Source organism: Coregonus lavaretus, assembly GCF_964263955.1.
Source record: "Coregonus lavaretus genome assembly, chromosome: 13".
NCBI classification, from domain to species: domain Eukaryota; kingdom Metazoa; phylum Chordata; class Actinopteri; order Salmoniformes; family Salmonidae; genus Coregonus; species Coregonus lavaretus.
The window spans coordinates 27,012,896-27,038,494 of NC_140000.1; the positions used below are offsets into that span (position 1 = coordinate 27,012,896).

At 40.8% G+C, this 25,599-nt stretch overlaps 1 protein-coding gene across 1 annotated transcript in view; it reads left to right on the forward strand.

The window, feature by feature from the left end:
- The window catches only part of LOC311140860 (mannosyl-oligosaccharide 1,2-alpha-mannosidase IC-like), a 138,027-nt gene that overhangs the window by 87,205 nt on the left and 25,223 nt on the right, over nucleotides 1–25,599 (forward strand). The window contains exon 2 of the mRNA XM_084176132.1: nucleotides 18,896–18,992. Coding sequence (XP_084032258.1) covers nucleotides 18,896–18,992 — 97 coding nt within the window. The remainder of the gene's footprint in view (nucleotides 1–18,895; nucleotides 18,993–25,599) is intronic.

A 25,599-nucleotide genomic window follows, 5' to 3' on the forward strand; every position in this document is an offset into this window, starting at 1 on the left:
CACCAGCTCAGTGGTCCTATCCACACTGGAAGCGCCACTTGGGTTTCTAAAAATGACGTTCAATGCAGGTGATACATTTCCAATGTGATGCACTGCTTCTCCAATAAAAAAAAAACTCTCTTTAGCCGAAATATGCTTGATACAGTTGTCCTAATCTCTTTTTATGTGATGGGATGTATGTGAGTATTTTGAGTAAAGGAATGAATACATTACGTTTCCAAAATCGGATAATGTATGGATTACTGTATATAGCAACATTCTATATTGGATCCAGTAAAAAAGACTGCAGTTTGCTGCTAAAGTGTGTGTTAAAACCCTGCTATATGGGTACACATGCTATGTTCAGAACTACTGTTGCGTGTCCATTTTAACACAACAGACCTGGTCTATATTAATGACCACCAGATTTTCAATCCCCTCCATATACAGTACATGATGTTACAGACTCTCTCAATACAAATGTTCAGAGCTTTTGTTTGTGCCGTGATGATGAATAATTCATAATGATGATAAGGTATGAATATGCCCAACTTTTACCAATAATGTGTGGGTGTCCGTACCTTGACAGTTTTTGTTTGTACAAATAGGTCATTAAGAAGCTGGCAAATCGAGAGCTTTGGACTATATGGTTCTATCAACAATTGAGTTATTGACATAACCTTGTTCTGTTGAATGTTCTCTACCTATATAGTACTCTAAATTACCCAATTCATGTTGTTAAGTCCAAAAGAATACAAGATAAACATTTCTTACACCATTCAAACTTTAAAGCCAATTATCTCAGAATCATCTTTTTGCAGATAGAACCTTATAGCTCTGGAAATGTTGTCTCTGCAGCTGCAAGAGTACAGCAAACTGTTGATTGGTTCGTACTGGAACAAATTGAAGAGAAGGTGTATAGAAGTAAGCATATTTTACTAGTAGAACACCTGGTTCATGCAGACTAAACATCAGGTTCATGCCCTTTGGAAAGCAAAGTATGGAAGACTAAATAAATAAATAAAATCTGAAATGTCCATCCCCAACTATAACATTTTCCGTCTAGATAGAACTGCCAAAGGGGGTGGAGTTGCAATCTACTGTAGAGATAGCCTGCAGAGCTCTATCATACTATCCAGGTCTGTGCCCAAACAGTTTGAGCTTCTACTTCTAAAAATCCACCTTTCCAGAAATAAGTCTCTCACTGTTGCCGCTTGCTACAGACCCCCCTCAGCCCCCAGCTGTGCCCTGGACACCATATATGAATTGATTGCCCCCCATTTATCCTCAGAGTTCGTACTGCTTGGTGACCTAAATTGGGATATGCTTAACACCCCGGCCATCCTACAATCCAAACTAGATGCCCTCAATCTCACACAAATTATCAACGAACCTACCAGGTACAACCCTAAATCCATAAACATGGGTACCCTCATAGATATCATCCTGACTAACTTACCCTCTAAATACACCTCCGCTGTCTTCAACCAGGATCTCAGCGATCACTGCCTTATTGCCTGCGTCCGTAACGGGTCCGCGGTCAAACGACCGCGGACCCTCATCACTGTCAAACGCTCCCTAAAACACTTTAGCGAGCAGGTCTTCCTAATTGACCTGGCCCAGGTATCCTGGATGGATATAGATCTCATTCCGTCAGTAGAGGATGCCTGGTTGTTCTTTAAAAGTAATTTCCTCTCAATCTTAAATAAACATGCCCCATTCAAAAAATACAGAACTAAGAACAGATATAGCCCCTGGTTCTCCTCAGACTTGACTAACCTTGATCAGCACAAAAACATCCTGTGGCGTACTGCATTAGCATCAAATAGCCCCCGCGATATGCAACTTTTCAGGGAAGTTAGGAACCAATATACACAAGCAGTTAGGAAAGCAAAGGCTAACTTTTTCAAACAGAAATTTGCATCCTGTTGCACTAACTCCAAAAAGTTTTGGGACACTGTAAAGTCCATGGAGAATAAGAGCACTTCCTCCCAGCTGCCCACTGCACTGAGGCTAGGAAACACTATCATATCACCACCGATAAATCTACAATAATCGAGAATTTCAACAAGCATTTTGCTACAGCTGGCCATGCGTTCCACCTGGCTACCACTACCCCGGCCACCAGCTCTGCACCCTCCGCTGCAACTTGCCCATGCCCCCCCCCCCCCCGCTTCTCCTTCACACAAATTCAGACAGCTGATGTTCTGAAAGAGCTGCACAATCTGGACCCCTACAAATCAGCTGGGCTAGACAATCTGGACCCTTTCTTTCTAAAACTAGCCGCCGAAATTGTCGCAACCCCTATTACTAGTCTGTTCAACCTCTCTTTCATAACGTCTGAGATCCCCAGAGATTGGAAAGCTGCCGCGGTCATCCCCCTCTTCAAAGGGGGTGACACTCTAGATCCAAACTGTTACAGACCTATATCCATCCTGCCCTGCCTTTCGAAAGTTTTTGAAAGCCAAGTTAACAAACAGATCACCGACCATTTCGAATCCCACCGTACCTTCTCCGCTATGCAATCCGGTTTCCGAGCTGGTCATGGGTGCACTTCAGCCACGCTCAAGGTCCTAAACGATATTATAACCGCGATCGATAATAAACAGTACTGTGCAGCCGTCTTCATCGACCTGGCCAAGGCTTTCGACTCTGTCAACCACCGCATTCTAATTGGCAGACTAAATAGCCTTGGTTTCTCAAATGACTGCCTCGCCTGGTTCACCAACTACTTCTCAGATAGAGTTCAATGTGTCAAATCGGAGGGCCTGTTGTCTGGACCTATGGCAGTCTCTATGGGGGTGCCACAGGGTTCAATTCTTGGGCCGACTCTTTTCTCCGTGTATATCAATGATGTCGCTCTTGCTGCTGGTGACTCTCAGATCCACCTCTACGCAGACGACACCATTTTGTATACATCTGGCCCTTCATTGGACACTGTGTTAACAAACCTCCAAACGAGCTTCAATGCCATACAACACTCCTTCAGTAGCCTCCAACTGCTCTTAAACACTAGTAAAACTAAATGCATGCTCTTCAATCGAACGCTGCTGGCACCCGCCCACCCGACTAGAATCACTACTCTCGACGGGTCTGACCTAGAGTATGTGGACAACTACAAATACCTAGGTGTCTGGTTAGACTGTAAACTCTCCTTCCAGACTCACATTAACAATCTCCAATCCAAAGTTAAATCTAGAATCGGCTTCCTATTTCACAACAAAGCCTCCTTGCCACCAAACATGCCCTCGTAAAACTGACTATCCTACCGATCCTTGACTTCGGCGATGTCATTTACAAAATAGCCTCCAACACTCTACTCAGCAAATTGGATGTAGTCTATCACAGTGCCATCCGTTTTGTCTCCAAAGCCCCATACACTACCCAACACTGTGACCTGTACGCTCTTGTTGGCTGGTCCTCATTACATGTTCGTCTAGGCAAATCCCTGCCTTATCTTAGCTCATTGGTCACCATAGCAACACCCACCCGTAGTATGCGCTCCAGCAGGTATATCTCACTGGTCATCCCCAAAGCCAACACCTCCTTTGGCCGCCATTCCTTCCAGTTCTCTGCTGCCAATGACTGGAACGAATTGCAAAAATCTCTGAAGCTGGAGACTCTTATCTCCCTCACTAACTTTAAGCATCAGTTGTCAGAGCACCTTACCGATCACTGCACCTGTACACAGCCCATCTGAAATTAGCCCACCCAACTACCTCATCCCTATATTGTTATTTATTTTGCTAATTTGCACCCCAGTATCTCTATTTGCACATAATCTCTTGCACATCTATCATTCCAGTGTTAATACTAATTGTAATTATTTTACACTATAGCCTATTTATTGCCTTACCTCCATAACTTGCTACATTTGCACACACTGTATATATATTTTCTGTTGTATTTTTTGACTTTATGTTTTGTTTTACCCCATATGTAACTCTGTGTTGTTGTTTTTAATCACACTGTTTTGCTTTATCTTGGCCAGGTCGCAGTTGTAAATGTAAAAACTGGCTTACCTGGTTAAATAAAGGTGAAATAAAAAAATAAAAATAAAATAAATAGGCAATCTACAGGGAAAGGAGACTTTGCCTTATGATGAGTCCTTGGGACTGAGGGTGTCTTAATTAATTAATTTTGCCTTAAGGACATTTGGTGCCAATTCAATCTATTTCCCAGCCTTAATTCAGGAATAAATGTGGAGTAAAAGGTCCTGTTGTCACCTTCTCTATATGTGCCCTGCTCCATTTCAGTAGCCCTAGTTCTTTTTTTATTTATTTAATTTTTCTTATTTTTTGTCATTTAGCAGACGCTCTTATCCAGAGCAACTTACAGTTAGTGAGTGCATAAATGTTTCATACTGGCCCCCTGTGGGAATCGAACCCACAACCCTGGGGTTGCAAACGCCATGCTCTACCTACTGAGCTACACGGGGCCCAGCATGGGTCCCAGCATGCCATGCTGTCTGTCCAGAGCTCTCCAGAGCTGAGTAAATACAGGCCAGTGTGTGTGCCCTGCTGAGCAACCATGCTGGGTTAAGAGGACTGAAGTGGACCAGCAGCCAGTTAATGGCTGCCCCTTATTTTAACCTTTTACAGGCCACCCTCAGCCTCAAGCCTCACCCCTTTTTGTGTCAATCGTCAACCCTCCTTGAGGCTGAGTGTGTCCTAAAATGGACCCCATACCAGGCTTGGCATGTCCATGGTGTATTTGTGCCATTTGCTGCTTAGGGCGAGTTATCTACAACTGATTTTGATTAGAAAACCTTTCAGCGCCTTTCGTCAACTGATCAGACTGTGAGTTTTCTCATTAATGGAAGGAAAACAAATGTCTCTGTAATGATTTTCTTTGCTCATCATTTTGTTGTATTTGCTATGATTAAAAGCAGTGATATTGCATCTTTTCCAGGAGATGTTGATAAAGCTTTTTGGTGTAAGCAAAGAAAATCAGGTTGGAAAGCATTGACTTCTGACCTCAGGGAATGGAATTGGCAAATTGCATCCTGATAAATTTGTGATTCATATTAATCACTGGCTGCTGTTGAACTGCTTTGCCCAACAACCAGCCAATGAATGAGCCCAAGAGCAGTTACGACTGGCGCTGTATGTCTAGCTTATTTACCCCTGGCAACAGTTTGCCCCCATCCATTTGCTCTCCTAGAAAGGTTCCCTGGGGGGTAGTGTGCTAGGGCTGTAGTGGGTGCTATCGATTGGTGTGGTCTCTAATTGTGTGTGTGTGTGTGTGTGTGTGTGTGTGTGTGTGTGTGTGTGTGTGTGTGTGTGTGTGTGCGTAGGAGTGTGTATGTGTGTGCTGCTGATGATGATCATGATGGCATGTTAGGCCTGTGACCCTGGCGGTCTCTGACCCTGGCCATCTCACGCTTTGCCGCCCTACTGATCACAACACTGTTAGGGGATATAATTATACAGGCCTGTGTCCCCCTCCTCCCCACTGGTGTGGAACCATCAATAATTATCTCTATGCATGTTGTATCTACAGTTTGTGTGGAACATCACATCCAGCTGGCTGCTAGAGCCACTGGGGGAACCGTGTGGAGTAGGAGTTAGGGAGTGATGGCTGTACATTCCAGTAAACCAGCAGAAATCTCTCTAATATTGCTGCATTACATAGAAAAATAGGATGCAGCACCCAACTACTTTTGAGAAATTATCTGAGTGAGCACATTATCTATTATTCTATTTATTTGACAATTTCTGGGTAGATTACTATGCCACTGGACTTGAATATTAAAATGGAAATTATATCAGAAAACACAGCATCTGGTAAATTTGCATTATTCTGGGATATTTCATGCTTCCGTTTCTCATTTTGTACAGTTAATAACCATGCTGTCTGTGTGCGATGGCGGTGGTGATGAACTTCTACAGCATTCTGCAATCTCTACACAATCAGTTATTTTGTGCTTTAATTGCAGAGCTTCCCAGTCCAGATAAAGTGAACACAGAGTACAAACATTTACAAAACCCCAGCATTTATGTAAAAATATTTTTTTTCCATTATACTGTCTATCCCTGGGGAGTAGAACAATACTAACATTTAGAAAAAGTGTATTTCAACTGAAACCTGAATCCTTTGAAATGCATACGTTTTTTGCTCTGAGGAAAAGTATTTTGTCTGGTGATGTAAGCTCTAGCGTCCTCTGTTGTACCCAACACCTATGCTAGTCTTTCTGGCCCTGGCTGAAGAATTATTGGCATGCAAACAAATTTGCACCATCAATATTTTTGATGCTAATCCCCAAATCATGTCTCAAGCTAGTTCTTTACTTTTACTGGATGCGGTCCTGCATAAATTATTGCCGTTAATATTGGCATATCTCTAGGCGAGAAAGCATCTTTTGAAACGATGCCCACTCAAATTGGCTGGGACTTGACTAATTTGCAAAGGCTCAACAATGACACTCTCTGGGTTTGCACCTGTGGTGACTGTTGCATCCCTGTGTGTGTGGATGGGTGAGCAAGCTTGTGTGTTTGTGTAAGTGTGTGTAAACCGGCATTAAGCCAGAAAGTAGGATGTTGTTGTTCCTGCCTGTTTCTACCATTCACTCTGCTCTCATGGTCACTGAGAACCAGACCTTCACTGATATAGGCCAAGTTGACTCCATAACTGCTATAACTCACCAGCTGTCACGACTTCGGCCGAGGCTGCCTCCCCTCCTTGTACGGGCAGGCTTCGGCGTTCGTCGTCACCGGCTTACTAACCACTGCCGCCCCAATCATCATCACAATTGTCTCGTCTTGTCAATCACACACACCTGGTTCCTATCCCCTAATTAGTCTGTGTATAAGTGTTTCCTCTGCACCCTAGTCCTTGTGGGTGACTGTATATTTTATTTATTTTTTTATATATTTTTTTCCTTTTTTTGTTTTTTTTTGTTGTTCTTTTTGGGGGAATGGATCAGCTTAATATTGCAGATAGATTGTATCTTCTATCAATGTAATTGTCTGCATCACTTCCAATCCCCCATGTTTTTTTTGTTTTTTTTATATATATATACTCCCCTTTATTACTTTTCAACCCCACCATCCTTTCCCTACTTGGAGTAAATTAGTGAACAACAATGCCCAGGCCTCTACTTCCGGTCTATACTTACTATCTACACCTTATGGACAGAGTTAATTTTACAATAATTCTATTATATATTTTTTTATTTATTTTATTTTTTATTGCTCCTGAACTTCTTCTACTCTCAACCTCTCCGATCATTTTCATGATGTCCATCCGGTTTGCTTCTATATGCCATATCTTTCTATCTGTGCTCTTTCCCAAAAGCTCCCAACATACAACCTATATACTTATTATGGACACAGTATGCTTACATTATTAGCTATCTTTGTTATTATTTGTTGTTATTTGTTATTAGTCCCATCCTTCAACTCTATTCAATACCTCCCATCTATCTCTTAACACCATCCATATAGGATTTCTATTTGCCATATATATTTCAACCGTACTGTGATGTTTTACAAAAGTTCTGAACCTTTCTATTCTCATTGCTTCTACAGATTGTGAATTAAAAATAAACATTTTTGCTAAAAGTATTATTATATTATTGATTGATTGACTATGACTTTTCAGATCACCCAGTAATGCTATCTGCAAGGTTAGTTCAAGGTAAATATTGCAATCCTTTAGCCATTGCTGGACCTGTGTCCAAAAACAAGCTACAAATGGACAGAACCAAAACAAATGATCTAATGATTCTGTCTCTTCACAGCAAAATCTGCAGAGCTGGGAAGATTGTATCCCCCATATAAATAACATTCTATTGGTAGCAAGAATTTTATATAATAATTTAAATTGAAAGATTCTAATTTTTGAATCCGGTGTCGTTTTGCGTGTCAGTTCATAAACACTATGCCATGGGATCGGTACGTCAAAGATCTCTTCCCAACTATTTTGCAATCTATATGGGACGGCTGTCAATCCTTTGGTCCTTAAGTGAAACTGATATACTTTTTTGTTTATCACAGTTTTCCTTAACCAATTATGTTCTTTAATGCAAGTTCCTTACAAGTTCCTTACTTTCTCCCCCTTCCACTTTCCTCTTCCACTTTTGCGGTAAGGCTGCAATTATTTGGTTGTAATTTTGGGTAGAGCAGACATTTCCATATGTTTTTGTCAGCTGCATGTGCGACATAACTCCACCAGTCCTACCGATGATATCATTTATGAAGATTATACCTTTTTTAAACATTCTGTCAAAAAAGAAAGGTTTTTTGTCAATTAGTATATTTGAATTTAACCACAATATTTGTTGCATTATTTGTTCTGTCGTTTCTGGAGGATTAAATTGAAATTGCAACCAACTTTCTATGGCTTGTTTTAGAAATAGTGACATTTGGGAGATTATTTCCTTTTCAAATAACTGAAAGTGAGTGGTTGTAATCTGAATAAAGGGAAAAAGGCCTTTCTTGAACATTGGGTGAGACAATCTTACTAATTTGCTTGAGAACCAGTTCGGATTTAAGTATAACTTTTGTATAACTGAAGCTTTTAGTGATAGGTCTAATGCTTTAATATTTAATAATTTCTGTCCTCCGAATTCATATTCATTATATAAATATGCTCTTTTAATTTTGTCTGGCTTGCCGTTCCAAATAAAATTGAATATTTTTTTCTCATATAATTTAAAAGACTGTTCGCTAGGCGTAGGCAAGACCATAAGCAAATAGGTAAACTGGGATAATACTAAAGAGTTAATCAGGGTGATTTTTCCACAAATTGACAGGTATTTTCCTTTCCATGGTAGTAAGATCTTATCTATTTTTGCTAACTTTAGTGATCCAATACGTAATATAGTACATTTGTCATAATTTGGTTGTAATCCAGAGAGGTTAGAAAATGTATCTAGATCCTCTATGAGGCTGTGGAGGGATTCTAGTTGTGGATTTAAAAGAAAACATGAATCATCAGTGTACAATGACACCTTTGTTTTTAAGCCCTGTATTTCTAATCCTCTGATATTATTATTGGATCTGATTTTAATAGCTAACATCTCGATGGCCACAATAAATAGATATGCCTTTAGTGGACAACCTTGTTTCACTCCTCTTGACAGTTTAAAACTTTCTGAGAAATAGCCATTATTTACTATTTTACACATAGGGTTACTATACATGATTTTGACCCATTTTATAAGAGATTCTCCAAAATTGAAATGCTCCAGGCATTTATATATAAACCCCAGTCAAACTTTATCAAATGCCTTTTCGAAGTCTGCTATGAATAGCAGGCCTGGTTTCCCATATTTTCCATAGTGTTCTATTGTTTCCAATACTTGCCTTATATTTTCTCCAATGTATCTTCCATGTAAAAAACCTGTCTGATTAGAATGAATAATATCCGACAATACCTTTTTAATTCTATGCGCTATACATTTTGCTAGGATTTTTGCATCACAACACTGAAGTGTAAGGGGCCTCCAATTTTGTAAATGGACTGGATCTTTATATTTTCCACTTGTATCCTGTTTCAGTAATAATGAGATCAGACCTTCTTCTTGAGTCTCAGATAATCTACCATTTACATAGGAGTGGTTAAAACATGCTAATAACGGTCCTCTTAGTATATCAAAAAAGGTTTGGTATACCTCGACTGGTATGCCATCCAACCCTGGAGTTTTCCCAGACTTAAAGTCTTTAATTGCATCCAGAAGTTCCTCCTCTGTAATTTCACCTTCACATGAGTCTTTCTGTGTGGCTGTTAATTTGACATTATCAATAAAAATAAAATCTCTACAATTAGCTTCAGTTAGAGGAGATGGAGGCGACTGAAAAGAAAACATATGCTTAAAGTACTTTGTTTCTTCCTTCAAAATATCATTTGGTGAATTATGGGTGACTCCGTCAATTGTAACCAGTTTCATTAAGTTCTTTTTGGTAGCATTCCTATGTTGAAGATTAAAAAAGAATTTTGTGCATTTTTCCCCATATTCCATCCAGTTTGCTTTATTTTTATAATATATTACACTTGATCTTTCTTGAATAAGTTTCTCCATTTCTTTTTGTTTTTCCTCTAATTTATTCTGAGCCTCTATGTTACAGTTTTTATTGCCATATATCTGTTCTGTTAGACTTTCTATTTCCTTTCTTAGTATAAACTCTTTTGACCTAAATTGCTTTTGTTTTCGAGATGAGTACTGAATTGCATGGCCTCTAAAGGCACATTTAAAGGTGTCCCATACAATAAGGCAGTGCTTCTCAATTATTTTCTGTTACGCCCCCCCCTAGGAAGAAGTAAACATTTCGCGCCCCCCAACTCTCCGCCGCGACTGTAAATAGTATAATTTGTCTATAAAATTGTTATATGTACACCTCTGCATAACATTGTATCCTTATTAACATTAAAGAAAATAAAAAAGAAATAAATATAGTTCAACTTACAACAAAGAATAACTTTATTAACATTGTAACAGAAAATACTTAAAGTGCATCAATTTGCCTGAAATTTAAAAAAAATGCAACCCTTATTTAAACTGTAAACATTTTTTGACCATTTGATACTGAAAAATAAAATAAAATATAATCAATAAATAACAATACATTCAAATTGATCAGCAACATTAACTCAGGAGCACAATATATGAAACACTTTGACCTATAAAACAAAAATGAATAAAACAATTTGAGCTGATTATTTTTTTTTTATATATAAAAATGAGGAAGTCAGGATTAATGGCTACAATGAGCACATTTTGCAGTGCACAGCTTTTCGAAGCAGGGTTTGAAGCATGATACTGCAACTCTCAGCTCCTGCTCAATGTTTAGCTGGGACCTGTACTTGGTCTTCAGTGCAGCAACAGCAGAGAAGCCAGTCTCACAAAGAGAGGCAGTATCCACTCTTAGCCCTCTGCCCTAAGAGTGGATACTGCCTCTCTACACTCAGCCAGAATTCACTCAGTGTCTGTGATGTGAACCTCAGTCTCAATGTGGAGTCAGACGTGATATCAATGAACTGGTCCTCCTCTGCAGAGCTGAAACCAGTTGGAGCTGGTGCATTGAAATGATCTCTCACCCAGTCATATTGGGAACTGTTTTCAGGGAAGTACTTTTTAAAGAATCCCATCAGTGATGAAATATGCTCCTTAATATATGGAATCACTGAGGTGGCATCATAGTCAGTAGTGTCAACAAATTCATGCAGGTTCTCGAATGAATCAGTATTTCCTTCATCAAGTCGCCTGCCCCACATTGCAAGCTTTCGAGTGAAAGAGCTGATCTTGTCTGTGACCTGAGGGAGGTGTTTATCTTTCCCTTGAAGCTGTAGATTTAGTTCATTTAGCTTTCCAAATATGTCACTCAGGTAGGCCAGCTTTGCCAGGAAGTTCTCATCACTACATTTTTCTGCGAGGTCATACTTGTGCTCCTGCTCCGAAAACATTCTTATCTGCTCTCTGAGCTCAAAAACTCGGGACAAGACGTTTCCTCATGACAGCCACCTTGCTTCACTGTGAAACAGCACAGCTTGATGTTCAGCTCCCATCTCCTCACAGATAGCAGAGAAGACTCTTGTTTTTAGTGGTCTGGTCTTTATGAAATTGACTACACCTACAATGTCAGTCATAACCTCACTTAATTCAGAGGAAAGGTGCCTTGATGCCAGTGCTTCTCTGTGTATAACACAGTGTGTCCACTCAGCATTAGGTGAGGCCTTCTTGATGAGTGCCCGAAGTCCTTTTCTCATCCCTGCCATGGTCTGTGCACCATCACTGCAAACACCAATGCAGTTCTCCCACTTTAGCCCATTCTCAGTCAGGAAGTAGTCCAGCATTTTGAATAGCTCTTCAGCTGTGGCTCTGTCTCTGACATATTTACAAAAAAGTAGATCCTCACACAGGGAGTTTGTCATGTCAAAACGTACATAAACGATAAACAGTCTTTGTTGCTGTCAGTTGCTTCATCGAACTGTAAGGCAAAAAGTTTGTCTTTGAGTTTACCAGCTGTTCTTTAAGATCGTTATCAATGTCATCTATACGTCTGGCGACAGTGTCATTGGACAGAGGGATAGTTTTTATTTTTGCAGCACTTGCGTCATCCAGCATGACAGAGACCATGTCTAATACTGCAGGCAGTATCAACTCCTCTGCTATGGAGTGGGGTCTTCTGCACTGAGCAATTTGGTACGCCACCTTATATGACGCTGTTTACTGAAGTAGCATTCACAAAGCGGGACGATTGTTGGCAATATTCGGCACGTTTTCGCTGAAAAAACTCAAGAGGCTTATCAGCGTGATTGGGGTGTAATGTCTTTAAGTGACGCCTTAATTTATTTGGCTTCATGCTGTCCGCTGCCAACATTTTTAGACACAGTAAACATACCGGTCTTTCCTCGTCTCCCACCGTAGTCACAGTGAAGCCAAGCGCTACATACGCTTCGTCATATTTCCTCGTCTTAGCTTTCGGGAGACTTTGTCTCATTATCTCCGTCTTTCTTTTCATCCCTGTTAGATATGTTTCCATGGTCTCTTAAGGGTTTGTTATCTGCACTTCATATCTCCTGCTCTGTGCTGTGTGCTCTTGTTCGGTGCAAAAAAAAACTACTCCCTGCGGCAAAAAAAAGCACGTTCCCCGGGGTCACACGCGCCCCCCCTGGCATCGCTCCGAGCCCCCCCAGGGGGGCGCGCCCCACTATTTGAGAAGGACTGCAATAAGGGGATTCGCTGTACCTATGTTATGTTGGAAAAAGTCAGTTATAAATTCCTTTGTTCTAATTATAAATAAATTATCATCCAATAGGCTTTGATTAAATTTCCAATATCCTCGCCCACGTGGAAATTCAGTAAGAGTAATGTATATGCCTATTATATGATGGTCCGACCGCATTCTGTCCCCTATCAACACTTTTTTTTACTTTTGGTGCCAACGAGAATGAGATAAGAAAGAAGTCAAGACGACTAGCTTGATTCAGTCTCCGCCATGTATATCTCACTAGATCAGTATATTTAAGCCTCCATATATCTACTAGTTCTAATGTATCCATGACATTCACAATTTCCTTAAGAGCATGTGGGTGATTGTTTGTGGTGTGATTTCCTTTACGGTCCATTGAGCTATTTAAAACAGTATTATAATCCCCCACCATAATAATATTGTCTTGAGTTGCTTGCAGGCTTGATAATTTATTATATATATTGTCAAAGAATTGTGGATCATCATTATTTGGTCCGTAAAGGTTAATGAGCCATATCTGTTTATGGTCCAATAACATATTTAAAATAATCCATCTACCTTGTGTATCTATTTGTACAATTTGCACATTCGGATCGAAATTACTATTAATTAATATCATCACCCCTTTTGAATTTCTTTGCCCATGGGAGAAGTATATTCCCCCCCCCCATTCTTTTTTCCACGCTACTTCATCTCGAATTGTTGAATGAATTTCCTGTAAACAATAGATATTATATTCCTTCTCTTTGAGCCATGTAAATATTGTTCTTCTTTTGTTATTATCAGCTAAGCCATTACAATTATAACTGGCTATACTTATTTCACCATACACCATAATGAGATACAAGTTTCAAGTCTATTTATCATTATATATGTTTGTAAATTTACCAATAAAAAATAGCGTAATGATTGAGTGTCCATATAGCTGTACCGTGATATTTGCACTGCTACGGAGCAACCCTTCAATTGTTCTCCACTAATTCCCCCGCTAAAGCCCCTCCCCATCCCAAGTTGAGCTGTCATCCCAGTGATCAGCATCCCACCCACGTCCCTCCGCATCCCTAAGGCCCCGAGAGGCCAGGACCCATCCATCGAAAACAGCACACAGTACCACCCACAAAACAGAAGCAGATTAACCGCCAAAAGCATTTCCAATGCTTTCACCTCTCTATATATATATAACTATTTTTTTTAAAATTATGCATATCCTATTTTCCATCATTATCAATTAATATGCGTAATAATGTCGGCAGTTCACGCGTAGGATTCTAACATATAACCCGGATTGCCATTGTATTACATTTAATTCATTGACAAGCAATTATTATCCTAGCAAATAATTCCCGCGGTCCATCCCATACCCTCCCCCCCAACATCCCCACCCCCCCCACAACAGATGCCAGACAAGCACACACGCACATACTCACATACTCCAACACACTCAACCCCCCTCCTCCACAATCCACCATAAAATCAGATACTCAACGGCTGTTATATCCCAGAGCCCAACTCGAGAAATAACTTGATTTACGAGTGCACATACAGTTAAAGCTGATTGAGAAAGCATGCAGATTGAGCAGAAATTGATAACAACGTGAGATTTGATTAATCTACTTAATCTATGTCAAGTCCTAGGTGATGGAGATCAGATCCACCCTCTTCACCTGAGACACAAACACTCTGATCCCCTGTTGTAACCATTTTCCCAAGCATCTCCATGCAGTCAGACCTTTGATTATTTTGTGCCACCTGGGCTACAATGATAAACCCCCTCTCTGATTGTCCGAGTGTGACCCCCTCCCCATGGGTTACTGCAGCCAGTGTTGCCAGCACTGCCACTACCTGGGTGGGCGTACCCCACCGGAATCCCCACCGGCTAGGTAAAAGGTCGTCAAGGTTCTCATTAGCAGCTTTGAGAATTTCCTTGTATATTATGCTCTCCCATCAGGGGGCTCTGGCTTTGTAGGACCAACCCTGCCAGGCAGGCTCAGAATCTTGAGGGGGCGGTGCTGCTCAAGTAGGTCTCTGACCGCATTTATTTCTCTGTTTAGGCTGCATATTCACAGCAGGTCCATAAAAGAGATGGGAACTTCTCTTTGGTGTATGGGTCGCTCAGGTCGGTGTCCAGGTTATAGGGTTAGGGATCTTTCCATCATGATAGGACAATGAAAAATTAGATTAGATGTATACTATATTGAAAGTGTATATCCCTCATCTACACAAAATTGAAAGCTCTCTCTCACTACCCCTGCTCATAGACCCCCGGTCGGCTCTGGGATATGCAACCATTTCCCCTCTCACTCACTTAATGCCGCACCTTTTCAAACACAAAAATGCACACCACATGGTTGACTGGGGAAGAAATGGGCCGAGCGTGCAAACGCACCCGCATCCACATCTGCTGCAAGGGGGAAAGGACGCCAGAGAGAACACAGGACCAACCACAACAACCATCCGCCAAAACAACAACCTCCCGCCAAAAAAGCCATGTTCTAATTATTTGTATTTAAATATGTATTATTCTGCTTGTTATATAGTTTTATCCTTTTATAAAATACTATACTTACTATAAATGTTATTTAATATTACAATCCCTATCATTGCTAGTATCAGGTGCTCCAATATTTGACACCTCTATTACAACTTTTAGAATAGCCATGGAGTAGTCTTTGTGTCTCTGAACATTTGGTTGTCAATATATAATTTATCCACCACTAGTGCAACACGTTTCCCTTTTAATCTGTTTTCCTTGAAGATTGGATACAGAACTTTGCGCCTTTCTACAATCTCCCTCGGGAACTGATCATTCATGCCTATTTTCGTGCCAGCAAGTCTTTTTCCTAGGCTTTTCACCATAGCTTTATCCTTAAAAAAAGCAAATTTGGCAACGATTGGGCGCTCATATTTCTGTCCTCTTTTTCCGAAACGATGTACACGTTCGAGTTGGATTTTATCGACAGCCTCGAGTGGGATTTGTAGCGCTGTATGCAGGAAGTCCTTCATAATATTCTCTGTTATTTCTCCCTCCTTTTCCTGAATACCCGTAAGTACTAGATTTTCCCTCATCGATCTAGTTTGGCTGTCTAGTAAGGCTTCTCTCAGAAGATTGTTCTCCTTTTTTAGTTCCCTAACGTCCGTTTCCATTTTAGAGACTGTCACTTTTAATTCTTTGGTTTCTTTCTCCATTACCAAAGCTTTTTCGTCACTCATTTGAAGACTCGCTTTCAACTCTTTTACGTCTTTACTGACCAATTCTAGTATGCCCAATTTGTCATTTATCGACTTCAACAGGTCGCTTTCCACACTTACCATACCCAGTGGTGAAAAGCATATATCATCTGTATCAGTCGATGAGTCGCGTTTCCTTTTGGGGATCGGCTCTCCACGCTTGTCTTCAGTCATTTTTGGGTGTTGCGTGTTGTTGTAATATTTGTCGATATATTTCTCTAGCCTTATGATCTGTTTTGTGTTATTATCCAGATTGAATTATATTAACTGCGAATATATGAAATGCTAATATTTAGTCTAACTTACTGATTTTGAATATTATGTTTTTATCTTGAGGTGTTTCGTACCGATTTCTATTCAATACGCCATCTTGTCTACGCGTGCCCCCCCGTGGGTGATTGTTAATTGTGAGAGTAATGTAGCTCGGTGGAGCTACTCATAACATTGTGTTGCCAGGGTAGATTTTCCCCCTGTGCCTATGTATTATTGGATTCCGTTACAGTGTAATTGCCAGGGATGTTTGTTTCCCCTGTGCCTGTTTCGTTGATCGCTATTGGAGCGCATTTGTGTGTCAACAAAGGAATAAACTGTATTCGGTGATTACCCTCCTGCGCCTGACTCCTTTCACCACACTCACCACACCAGCCCAGGTAGCACCAGCTCGGTTCTCAGCCTTTCTTGAACATTGACCCCTTTTTTCATCAGTTACTAGAGCTTTTAGATCTAAACAATATGTCTTCCCTTTCTGTTACGGAGGCTTTAGTTGTTATATGTGAGAACAGTCTCTCATAGACTATTATAGATGTGTGAAATGCCCATAATGGAGTTAGGGTGAGAGGATTTTCTCTTGGAGGCGGTGAGTCTTGTCATAGGTAATGGTATGTATGGGATGTACACTGAACAAAAATATAAACGCAACATACAACAATTTCAAAGATTTTACTGAGTTACAGTTCATATGAGGAAATCAGTCAATTGAAATAAATTAACTAGGCCCTAATCTATGGATTTCACATGACTGGGAATACAGATATGCATCCGTTGGTCACAGATATCTTAAAAAAGGGAGGAGTGGATCAGAAAACCAGTCAGTATCTGGTGTGACTACCATTTGCCTCATGCAGCGCGACACATCTCCTTTGCATAAAGTTGATCAGGCTGTTGATTGTGGTCTGTGGAATGTTGTCCCACTCCTCTTCAATGGCTGTGCAAAGTTACTGGATATTGGCGGAACTGGAACACGCTGTCGTACACGTCGATCCAGAGCATCCCAAACATGCTCAATGGGTGACATGTCTGGTGAGTATGCAGGCCATGGAGGAACTGAGATATTTTCATCGTGGTTCCTTGTGGTCTGCGGTTGTGAGGACGGTTGGACGTACTGCCAAATTCTCGACGTTGGAGTCGGCTTATGGTAGAGAAATTAACATTAAATTCTCTGACAACAGCTCTGGTGGACATTCCTCCAGTCAGCATGCTTATTGCATGCTCCCTCAAAACTTGACATCTTTGGCATTGTGTTGTGTGACAAAACTGCATATTTTACAGTGGCTTTTTATTGTCCCCAGCACAAGGTGCACCTGTGTAATGATCAGCTTTCATGATATGCCACACCTTTCAGGTGGATGGATTATCTTGGCAAAGGAGAAATGCTCACTAACAGGGATGTAAACAAATTGCACAACATTTTAGAGAAATAAGCTTTTTGTGTGTATCGAACATTTCTGGGGTCTTTTATTTCAGCTCATGAAACATGGGACCAACACTTTACATGTTGCGTGTATAATTTTGTTCAGCATATGTTGCATGTGTGTCATGGGCTTAGATGGATGCTGCTCGCCTGCTCTCAATTAACCTCTGGAGACCACCACAGGCTCATGCAGTATTAATGATATAAATCACATCATATTACTACTCCGCCTCTGAGAAAAACCTATTCCTGGTGTGTCAGTCAAACATATCAAATTCTGACAGTCTGGGGTGGTGTGGTGGTTAGCTAATCTCCTTGGTTGGAGATTTACAGGAAGTAGGAATTATACTTTTGTTTCAATATTTACATTTATATCAGTGGGCTTAAGTGTTCCTTTTGTGTTTTTATGATTGATTAATATTCAGAAGATCATATGCCATTAATATTCTTATCTGCATTGATAGTACACTATATTTCACTGCAGAAAAAAAGCTATGACAGACATCCAGGTTGTACTGGAGGTCTGCATCATAGTTTCCAGAAATTCCAGTAGAGTTACAAACTCAGCCACAGCCACACAGAGCATAGCTTGCATAGCCTTTACTAAACATCAAAACAAAAATGTACATATTAACAAATAAATTCGCCTCCTAGAGAAGAGAAAACAAGTACATTGCCTGAAACATTGCCTCGGCTGCTGTCAGTGACTGCCTAGTCATGAATTTATGCATTCATTTGATGAACGTCAACTAACTTCCCCTCAGATTCTACCGAGCTAATTATAAGCGTGTCGCTGTAGGCAGCGATGGATCATTCAAGCATGGGCTCTTCCAGCCATAATGATTAAATCCCCATTTTATGTTCTGTAGATACCATTCTACCCTAAACCCCTTCATTTTACACTGCCTGAAATGCAGAAAACGTGGTTACTTTTGTTGTTGGCATAACACAATTAAATTACTTTGACCATATCAGTCAGTGGGAAAAAACGTGATTATTTTTAATTCCAATTGAGGAGATCTTGGAAGGTTTTTGGAAAGAGAATGGCGATGCACCTTGTTTTTAATTTGATTTAACAGGGGTAGTTTTGGGGATTGTCAATGGCATTGTTTAGCTGTGTGGTTTATGTGTGATAATTGCATGCTTGTCTTTAATCCACAGCAAATCAATAATTTATCATTGACATTGCTGCAGGCCACTCCATTCCAGTTTAATTAAGGCTGTTGTTGTGAATCAGGTGGTTTGCCATCAGTTTAGTGACTGACCTGTGTTCTTAACCCCATCACCTGTTTTTGTGTTTCAGATGATGAAGTTTGCCTGGGACAACTACAAGAGCTTTGCCTGGGGCAAGAACGAGCTACGGCCCCTGACCAGGAATGGCCACATTGGGAACATGTTCGGTGAGTGGCGTTTTGTGGCCCCAGGCTAAAAGGCCCTATAGGCCCCCACAGGTTACTGGGGAGCTGCTCGCGAAGGTCTTTCAGTCTTTGTCAAAAACAGTCAGGTACACACAAATGGTCTGCAGTCATGGACACACAATTGTCTGTGGGCCTTAGTCGACCTCTAGGTCAAAGAGTTGTCATTAATGCTAATCGCTCTTAGAAGAGAACGCTCTCATTGTGGAAGGTATTTGTCGCTCATCAACATTTTAGAGGCATGCAGGTTGCGGATCCCCATGGCTACCATTATTTAATCATCTTTGTTGTGTTGCATATGGTTGTACTGTAGTTGGAAAAGGCCTGGTATAGGCTTCCTGACTAGCAATGAATGGTATGTGCATTTCCCACCTGTCGGTGTGTATGAACTCACCTGTCAAAATGGTTCCTTCCGGGTCCATCAGACTGTGACCTGTCCCAGCAGCCTTTACACCACGTTGTCATGGTGTGGGCATTAATCGGACATGGTACCAGAAGGTTCCTCGGGTCCCTAATGACACGCATACAAACACACACACACTGACACACACACACACACAGCTGAGCGACAGGATATCCTGTGATAAAGTGGGATCATCTTTTAATGAGGATTGGGTTGATGGGCCTTTGTCTGTCTGACATACCCAAATTCCTCCTCATCCGGTCTACTGGGATTGTGGAGTATTGAGGCCATTATGTGAGACAATGCTAACCTTTCTCTCAGAGGTTTGATGGCATTTCTTCTTTCTCTCTCATCATGTGGTAGTAATTTGATAATGTGTCTTCCAAATAGAAAATGCATGTAAATGTGAATGTACTGTAGTATTCATGTAAATGTCATACATTATGCAAATGGTGTGATCACTCAGCCTTCTCTCTTCCCCATGTATTAGAATTAAGACCTACAAAAGGGACCTTATCCAACCTTTGCATGATATCTGGTGGTATTTCATATCCCTACAGATGTAGGATCTTAATTTGATCAGCCTGGATTACTTTCTTGCAATGCAGGACATTTAAAACTTGTAGTGTATTGTAGTGTATATGTTTAAAAAGGCTTCTAAAGTTTGTAATTTCCACTTTGAAATTTCAGACTTGATTTTACGAAAAATATATCAACCCCTACTAAAATGTCCATTCATTATAATCCACATAATAATTCATATTTCCTTTTGCTGCAGGATTATTTTCCTGCAGTAGCAAACTGGCTCAAATTAAGATCTTACATCTGTAAGTAAACAACTGTGTATGGGTTGTGATTATGATCATTCTGTTAAAGAACCCTTATGGTAGCTACCTGAAAGATCCTTTAAAGAATTACCTGTACATTCTATTTAAAGCAGCTGTGTAGACCTAACACATGGGAAGATCTTACATCTTCTAAATAGTATTGACATTTTTGCTCTACCTAATTACACAGTACCACTTACTGTACCATTATGCAGTGAAATGTAGAAATAACACAGACAGCTGCTATTAGAGGTTAGAGGTCACCAAACTCCTACTGGTGTTTATCAGTTAATTGCTGCCTTTATCTGAGTAACGTAATTAGCCTCTGTGAAATAAATATCCCCCTATATGGATCAGCCAAATATACATAGAGAAGATAACTGTGGAACTCAGTAATCAGTAAATGTGTCTCTTGCAGCATTTTACAAAATTAGCTCTATTCTTTCAAGTCTCTGGGAAAAGAGATCGGCTTACTACTTCAACCGATATCACTAATCCCACTAAGCAAATGAATTTCCATTCCGTTGGAAATCTGACATGGTTTTCTCTCTCCACGCCCCATTTGCTAATACTGAGGAACATGTGGGAAAGGAAGGGAAGAGAGGCGAGAGGTTGTGCTGTGGGTGACTGTCACACTGTGCTGGAGGAGTGCTGTGTTGGAGGAAGCCAGGTGTGAAATTGGATGCAGTGTTCTTTAATTTAATCCCATCAGTAAACAGAGATGGGGTGAGATTGGATCCGCGGTTAGCCTACTTGTCACAAGCATGTTATAAATATGTTGAAAGTCACTGGAACATCCCTCCTGCTCTCTCCCACTCCAGACTCAGTCAAAGCCCCTGAACAAGAGCGTAGAAAACCTCTCTTCTCTCTCCATCCTCTTTCTCTCCATCCTCCAATTTGTTCTCTTTATGAGTCATGGCTTAAGACATCATGCTTTCCCTCTTTTTCATGAAAAGGTTGTTGTACTGCTGGACAACTACAGAGAGAGAATACTGAGGCATTTACTTCTAAATATTAAATGCAAGTTCATTCTCACATTTTTCACAAAGTGGTGGGCGTGTAATGGCACAGTAGAACTCCAGAGTAAGTGTTGAAGGCTCTTGTGTTTGTGTGTGGGAGTGCACTTCACGTGGGAGTTTACAGTACATTGATTTGTTCTGACCAACTACACCTCATTTGCAACTTTTTAAAAGCATTTCATCAATATAATTCCACATTAACATTTTCCCAAGACCCACACATATTTGCTATAACTTTCAGAATTATAAGTAGGAATCACTTTACACAAAGTGGCCTATGACAGGAACAGGGTGAGAACAAGTCATACCACTCAACATTTTTGATTTTATGATTATTATCCATTGACTCTTATGGGAAGGCTTTCCACTAGATGTTGGAACATTTCTGCGGGGACTTGCTTCCATTCAGCTACAAGAGCATTAGTGATGTCGGGCACTGGTGTTGGGCGATTAGGCCTGGCTTGCAGTCGGCATTGCAATTCATCCCAAAGGTGTTCGATGGAGTTGAGGTCAGGGCTCTGTGCAGGCCAGTCAAGTTCTTCCACACCGATCTTTACAAACCATTTCTGTATGGATCTCCCTTTGTGCACAGGGGCATTGTCATGCTGAAACAGGAAAGGGCCTTCCCCAAACTGTTGCCACAAAGTTGGAAGCACAGAATCGTCTAGAACAGGGGTGTCAAACTCATTTTAGCTCAGGGGCCACATGGAGGAAAATCTATTCCCAAGTGGGCCGGACCGGTAAAATCATGGTATATATAACTTAAAAACAACAACTTCAGATTGTTTTCTTTGTTTTAATACTATCAACATAAAACATAAAGCTGGAGCCTGAGGACAGTGTGTCCAAAATAGTACAAGCACAACATCACTATTAATTATAAAACACCTCAAGTTTATTTGAAAATTCTAAAGAAAAAGAACACACAAACACACAATGCCTCAGTGATTCACAGAACTGTTTCACAGATCACAGAACTATATCAGGGTGTCATTTCTCAGGCAGAAATGTAGATACAAATAATGAAATCCTGTTCCCCAAACAAGTGCAAGAACCACAGAGTCAAGAATAGGTTAAATATACAAATAAAATAAATCAATTAAAAACAATAGCACATCAACATAAAAACATATAAACATAAAGCTGGAGCCTGAGGACAGTGTGTCCAAAAGCACAACATCACTATTAATCATAAAACACCTCAAGCTATTTGAAATTCTGAGGACAAACAACACACAAACACACAATGCCTCAGTGATTCACAGAAGTATATCACAGATCACAGAACTATATCAGGGTGTCTCATGCAGCACTTTAAGTGGGGTTGCATAGTTTATTTGACTCCTGATACCTGGCATCTTTTAGCTTTCACCAGCGCATCAATATCAGGCGTCACATCCTGAGTGGCAGCCAACTTCAGGATGTGATTCAAGTGCTTGTGCGTGAGCCTTGAGCGCAGCTTTGTTTTATTTATGCTCATTACAGAGAACTTGCTCACAAAGATATGTGGTTCCAAACATGCACAACAGTTTTGCAGCGAGGGCTGTCAAGTTGGGGTAACCTGGCAAGAGATTCTGATAAAATGTGTCCAAGCCAGCTGCGGCAAATTTGCCCTTCAAATCTGAGTCACACTGCAAGTATATTATTTCAAGTTGGATGCTGACGGGCAGATCAGAGGGATTCACGGTTAATGGCGAACAAAAAACGTTGAAGTCTTTCTCCAGTTCACCAAAAATCTGAAAGCGTTGCTCAAACTCCCTTAACAGTGCCAATATTTTATCTTTGAACCGCTTCATGTCTGCCACATGTTGGGTCGCGCACACATTTTTCAGACAGGGGAAGTGAGCTGCATCACCACCGGCAAGTTGCGTCTCCCACAATGACAGCTTCAACTTGAAAGAACGTATGCTGTCATAATACTGCGTGGCAACTTTGTTGCACCCTTGCAGCTGTTTGATCAAGTTATTCAGGTGCTCTGTAACATCCACCATAAATGCAAGGTCCTGCATCCATTCTGCGGAATGAAATTCTAACACTGGTTTGCCCTTTTCTTCCATGAACTGTTCAATTTCTTCTCGTAAATCAAAGAAACGCCTCAGCACAGCACCTCGACTTAACCATCTTACCTCAGTGTGGTATGGCAGGCCATAGATGTAGTCTTTCTCTCTGAGAAGGCTGTCAAACTGACGTTGATTCAGGCTTCTGGATCGGATGAAATTAACAGTTTGGATAATATAATAATAATAATATAATAATAATATAATATAATAATATAATAATAATATAATAAAAATAATAACTACCTTCATGACGTTATCCATCTTTAATGACTTGCAACACAAAGCCTCCTGGTGCAAAATACAGTGAAAAGTCCAAAAATCACGTCCTCCATTTGCAGATTGCACTTTCTCTCTGAACTTTGTCACAACGCCTGCTTTTTTCCCGATCCTGCTTTTTTCCCGCACCATCTGTAGCCAGGCTGACAGCGCGGGACCAGTCCACTCCGACCCTGTCCAGCGCGCTGACGAGTGCAGTGAAAATATCAGCTGCTGTCGTTGTATCTGTCATCGGCACCAACTCCACGAACTCCTCGGTGACGGTCAATGTGTCATCAACTCTGCGGATGAAAATGGCCAGTTGTGCAACATCTGTAATGTCCGTGCTTTCATCAATTGCAACCGAAAACGCAATAAATAACTTTACTTTTTGCTTCAACTGGCTGTCTAAATCCACTGAAAGATCGGAAATCCTGTCTGCAACTGTGTTTCTTGTCAGGCTGATATTTTCAAAAGCCTGGTGCTTTTCAGGGCACACAATCTCCGCTGCCTTCATCATGCATGTTTTTACAAATTCACCCTCACTAAATGGTTTTGAAGCCACTGCGATTTCATTAGCAATGAGGTAGCTAGCTTTCACTGCAGCGTCACTGATGTCTCGGCTGTGAGTAAACACAGACTGCTGTTTCTTCAGACCCGCCAACAGTTCATTCACCTTCTCTCTTCTCCGCTGTCCTTGAAAGTTGTCATATTTGTCGGCATGAAGACTCACATAGTGGCGACGAAGGTTATATTCTTTCAGCACTGCAACATGCTGTGAACACACCAAACATACAGCTTTCCCATTCAATTCCGTGAATAAATAGAAGGATGACAATTTTTCTTGGAACACTCTGCACTCTGCGTCCACTTTTCTCTTTTTTGACAGAGACATATTGGGGCAATGAGGGTGCCAAAGCACATAATGTTAAAAGTAGAAGCCGTAATAAATATCGCGGGCAAAACAAAGTAGCTCATCCGGACTGGCTGCACTTGCTTGACCTATTTGCTCTGCCCCGGTATAAACAGTTTGCTTGCTTAACACAATTGCTATTGCGCCATCCAGTGGACACAATTGGAACAGCAGTTTATTTTATTGAAAAATTGCAGCTCATTTTTATACTTTACAAAATCATCTCGCGGGCCGGATTAAACCCGTTTCCGGACGTTTGACACCCCTGGTCTAGAATGTCATTGTATGCTGTAGCGTTAAGTTTTCCCTTCACTGGAACTAAGGGGCCTAGCCCGAACCATGAAAAACAGACCATTATTCCTTCTCCACCAAACTTTACAGTTGGCACTATGCATTGGGGCAGGTAGCGTTCTCCTGGCATCCGCCAAACCCAGATTCGTCCGTCGGGCTGCCAGATGGTGAAGCGGGATTCATCAGTCCAGAGAATGCATTTCCACTGCTCCAAAGTCCAATGGCGGCGAGCTTTACACCACTCCAGCTTGGCATTGTGCATGGTGATCTTAGGCTTCTGTGCAGCTGCTCGGCCATGGAAACCCATTTCATGAAGCTCCCGACGAACGATTTTATACTCCTGTCAGCAATGGGTGTGGCTGAAATTGACAAATCCACTAATTTGAAGGGCTGTCCACATACTTTTGTATATATAGTGTATCTGTTTTTTTACATGGGCTGCATCTCAATCCACCGCATCAGCCTATGTTGCCATTCCGCATCTGCGGTGGAAAGTGGAAGAGCTACAGCTCTATTTGTCAGACCAGGAGACATTCCAAAAATCGGTCTTCTCATGAAAACGTCTGTAGCGTCTGAATGGTTTGGCCTACAAAAAAAATATGACCACTATGGAAAGATGAGACTCTCACAAACACAATGGTGTTATCTGTTTTACAAGTGTCACGGAACTCGTCTGAAGGTAACCCATACAAATTAATGGAAGTATGATGGTAGTTTTGTGACAACAAAAATAAGGGGTTAAATATGTGTACAAAAATAAAAAATAATATTAAATGAGCTTTCGTATATCTCCTAGATATAGGACCAAAACCTTATTCCGTATG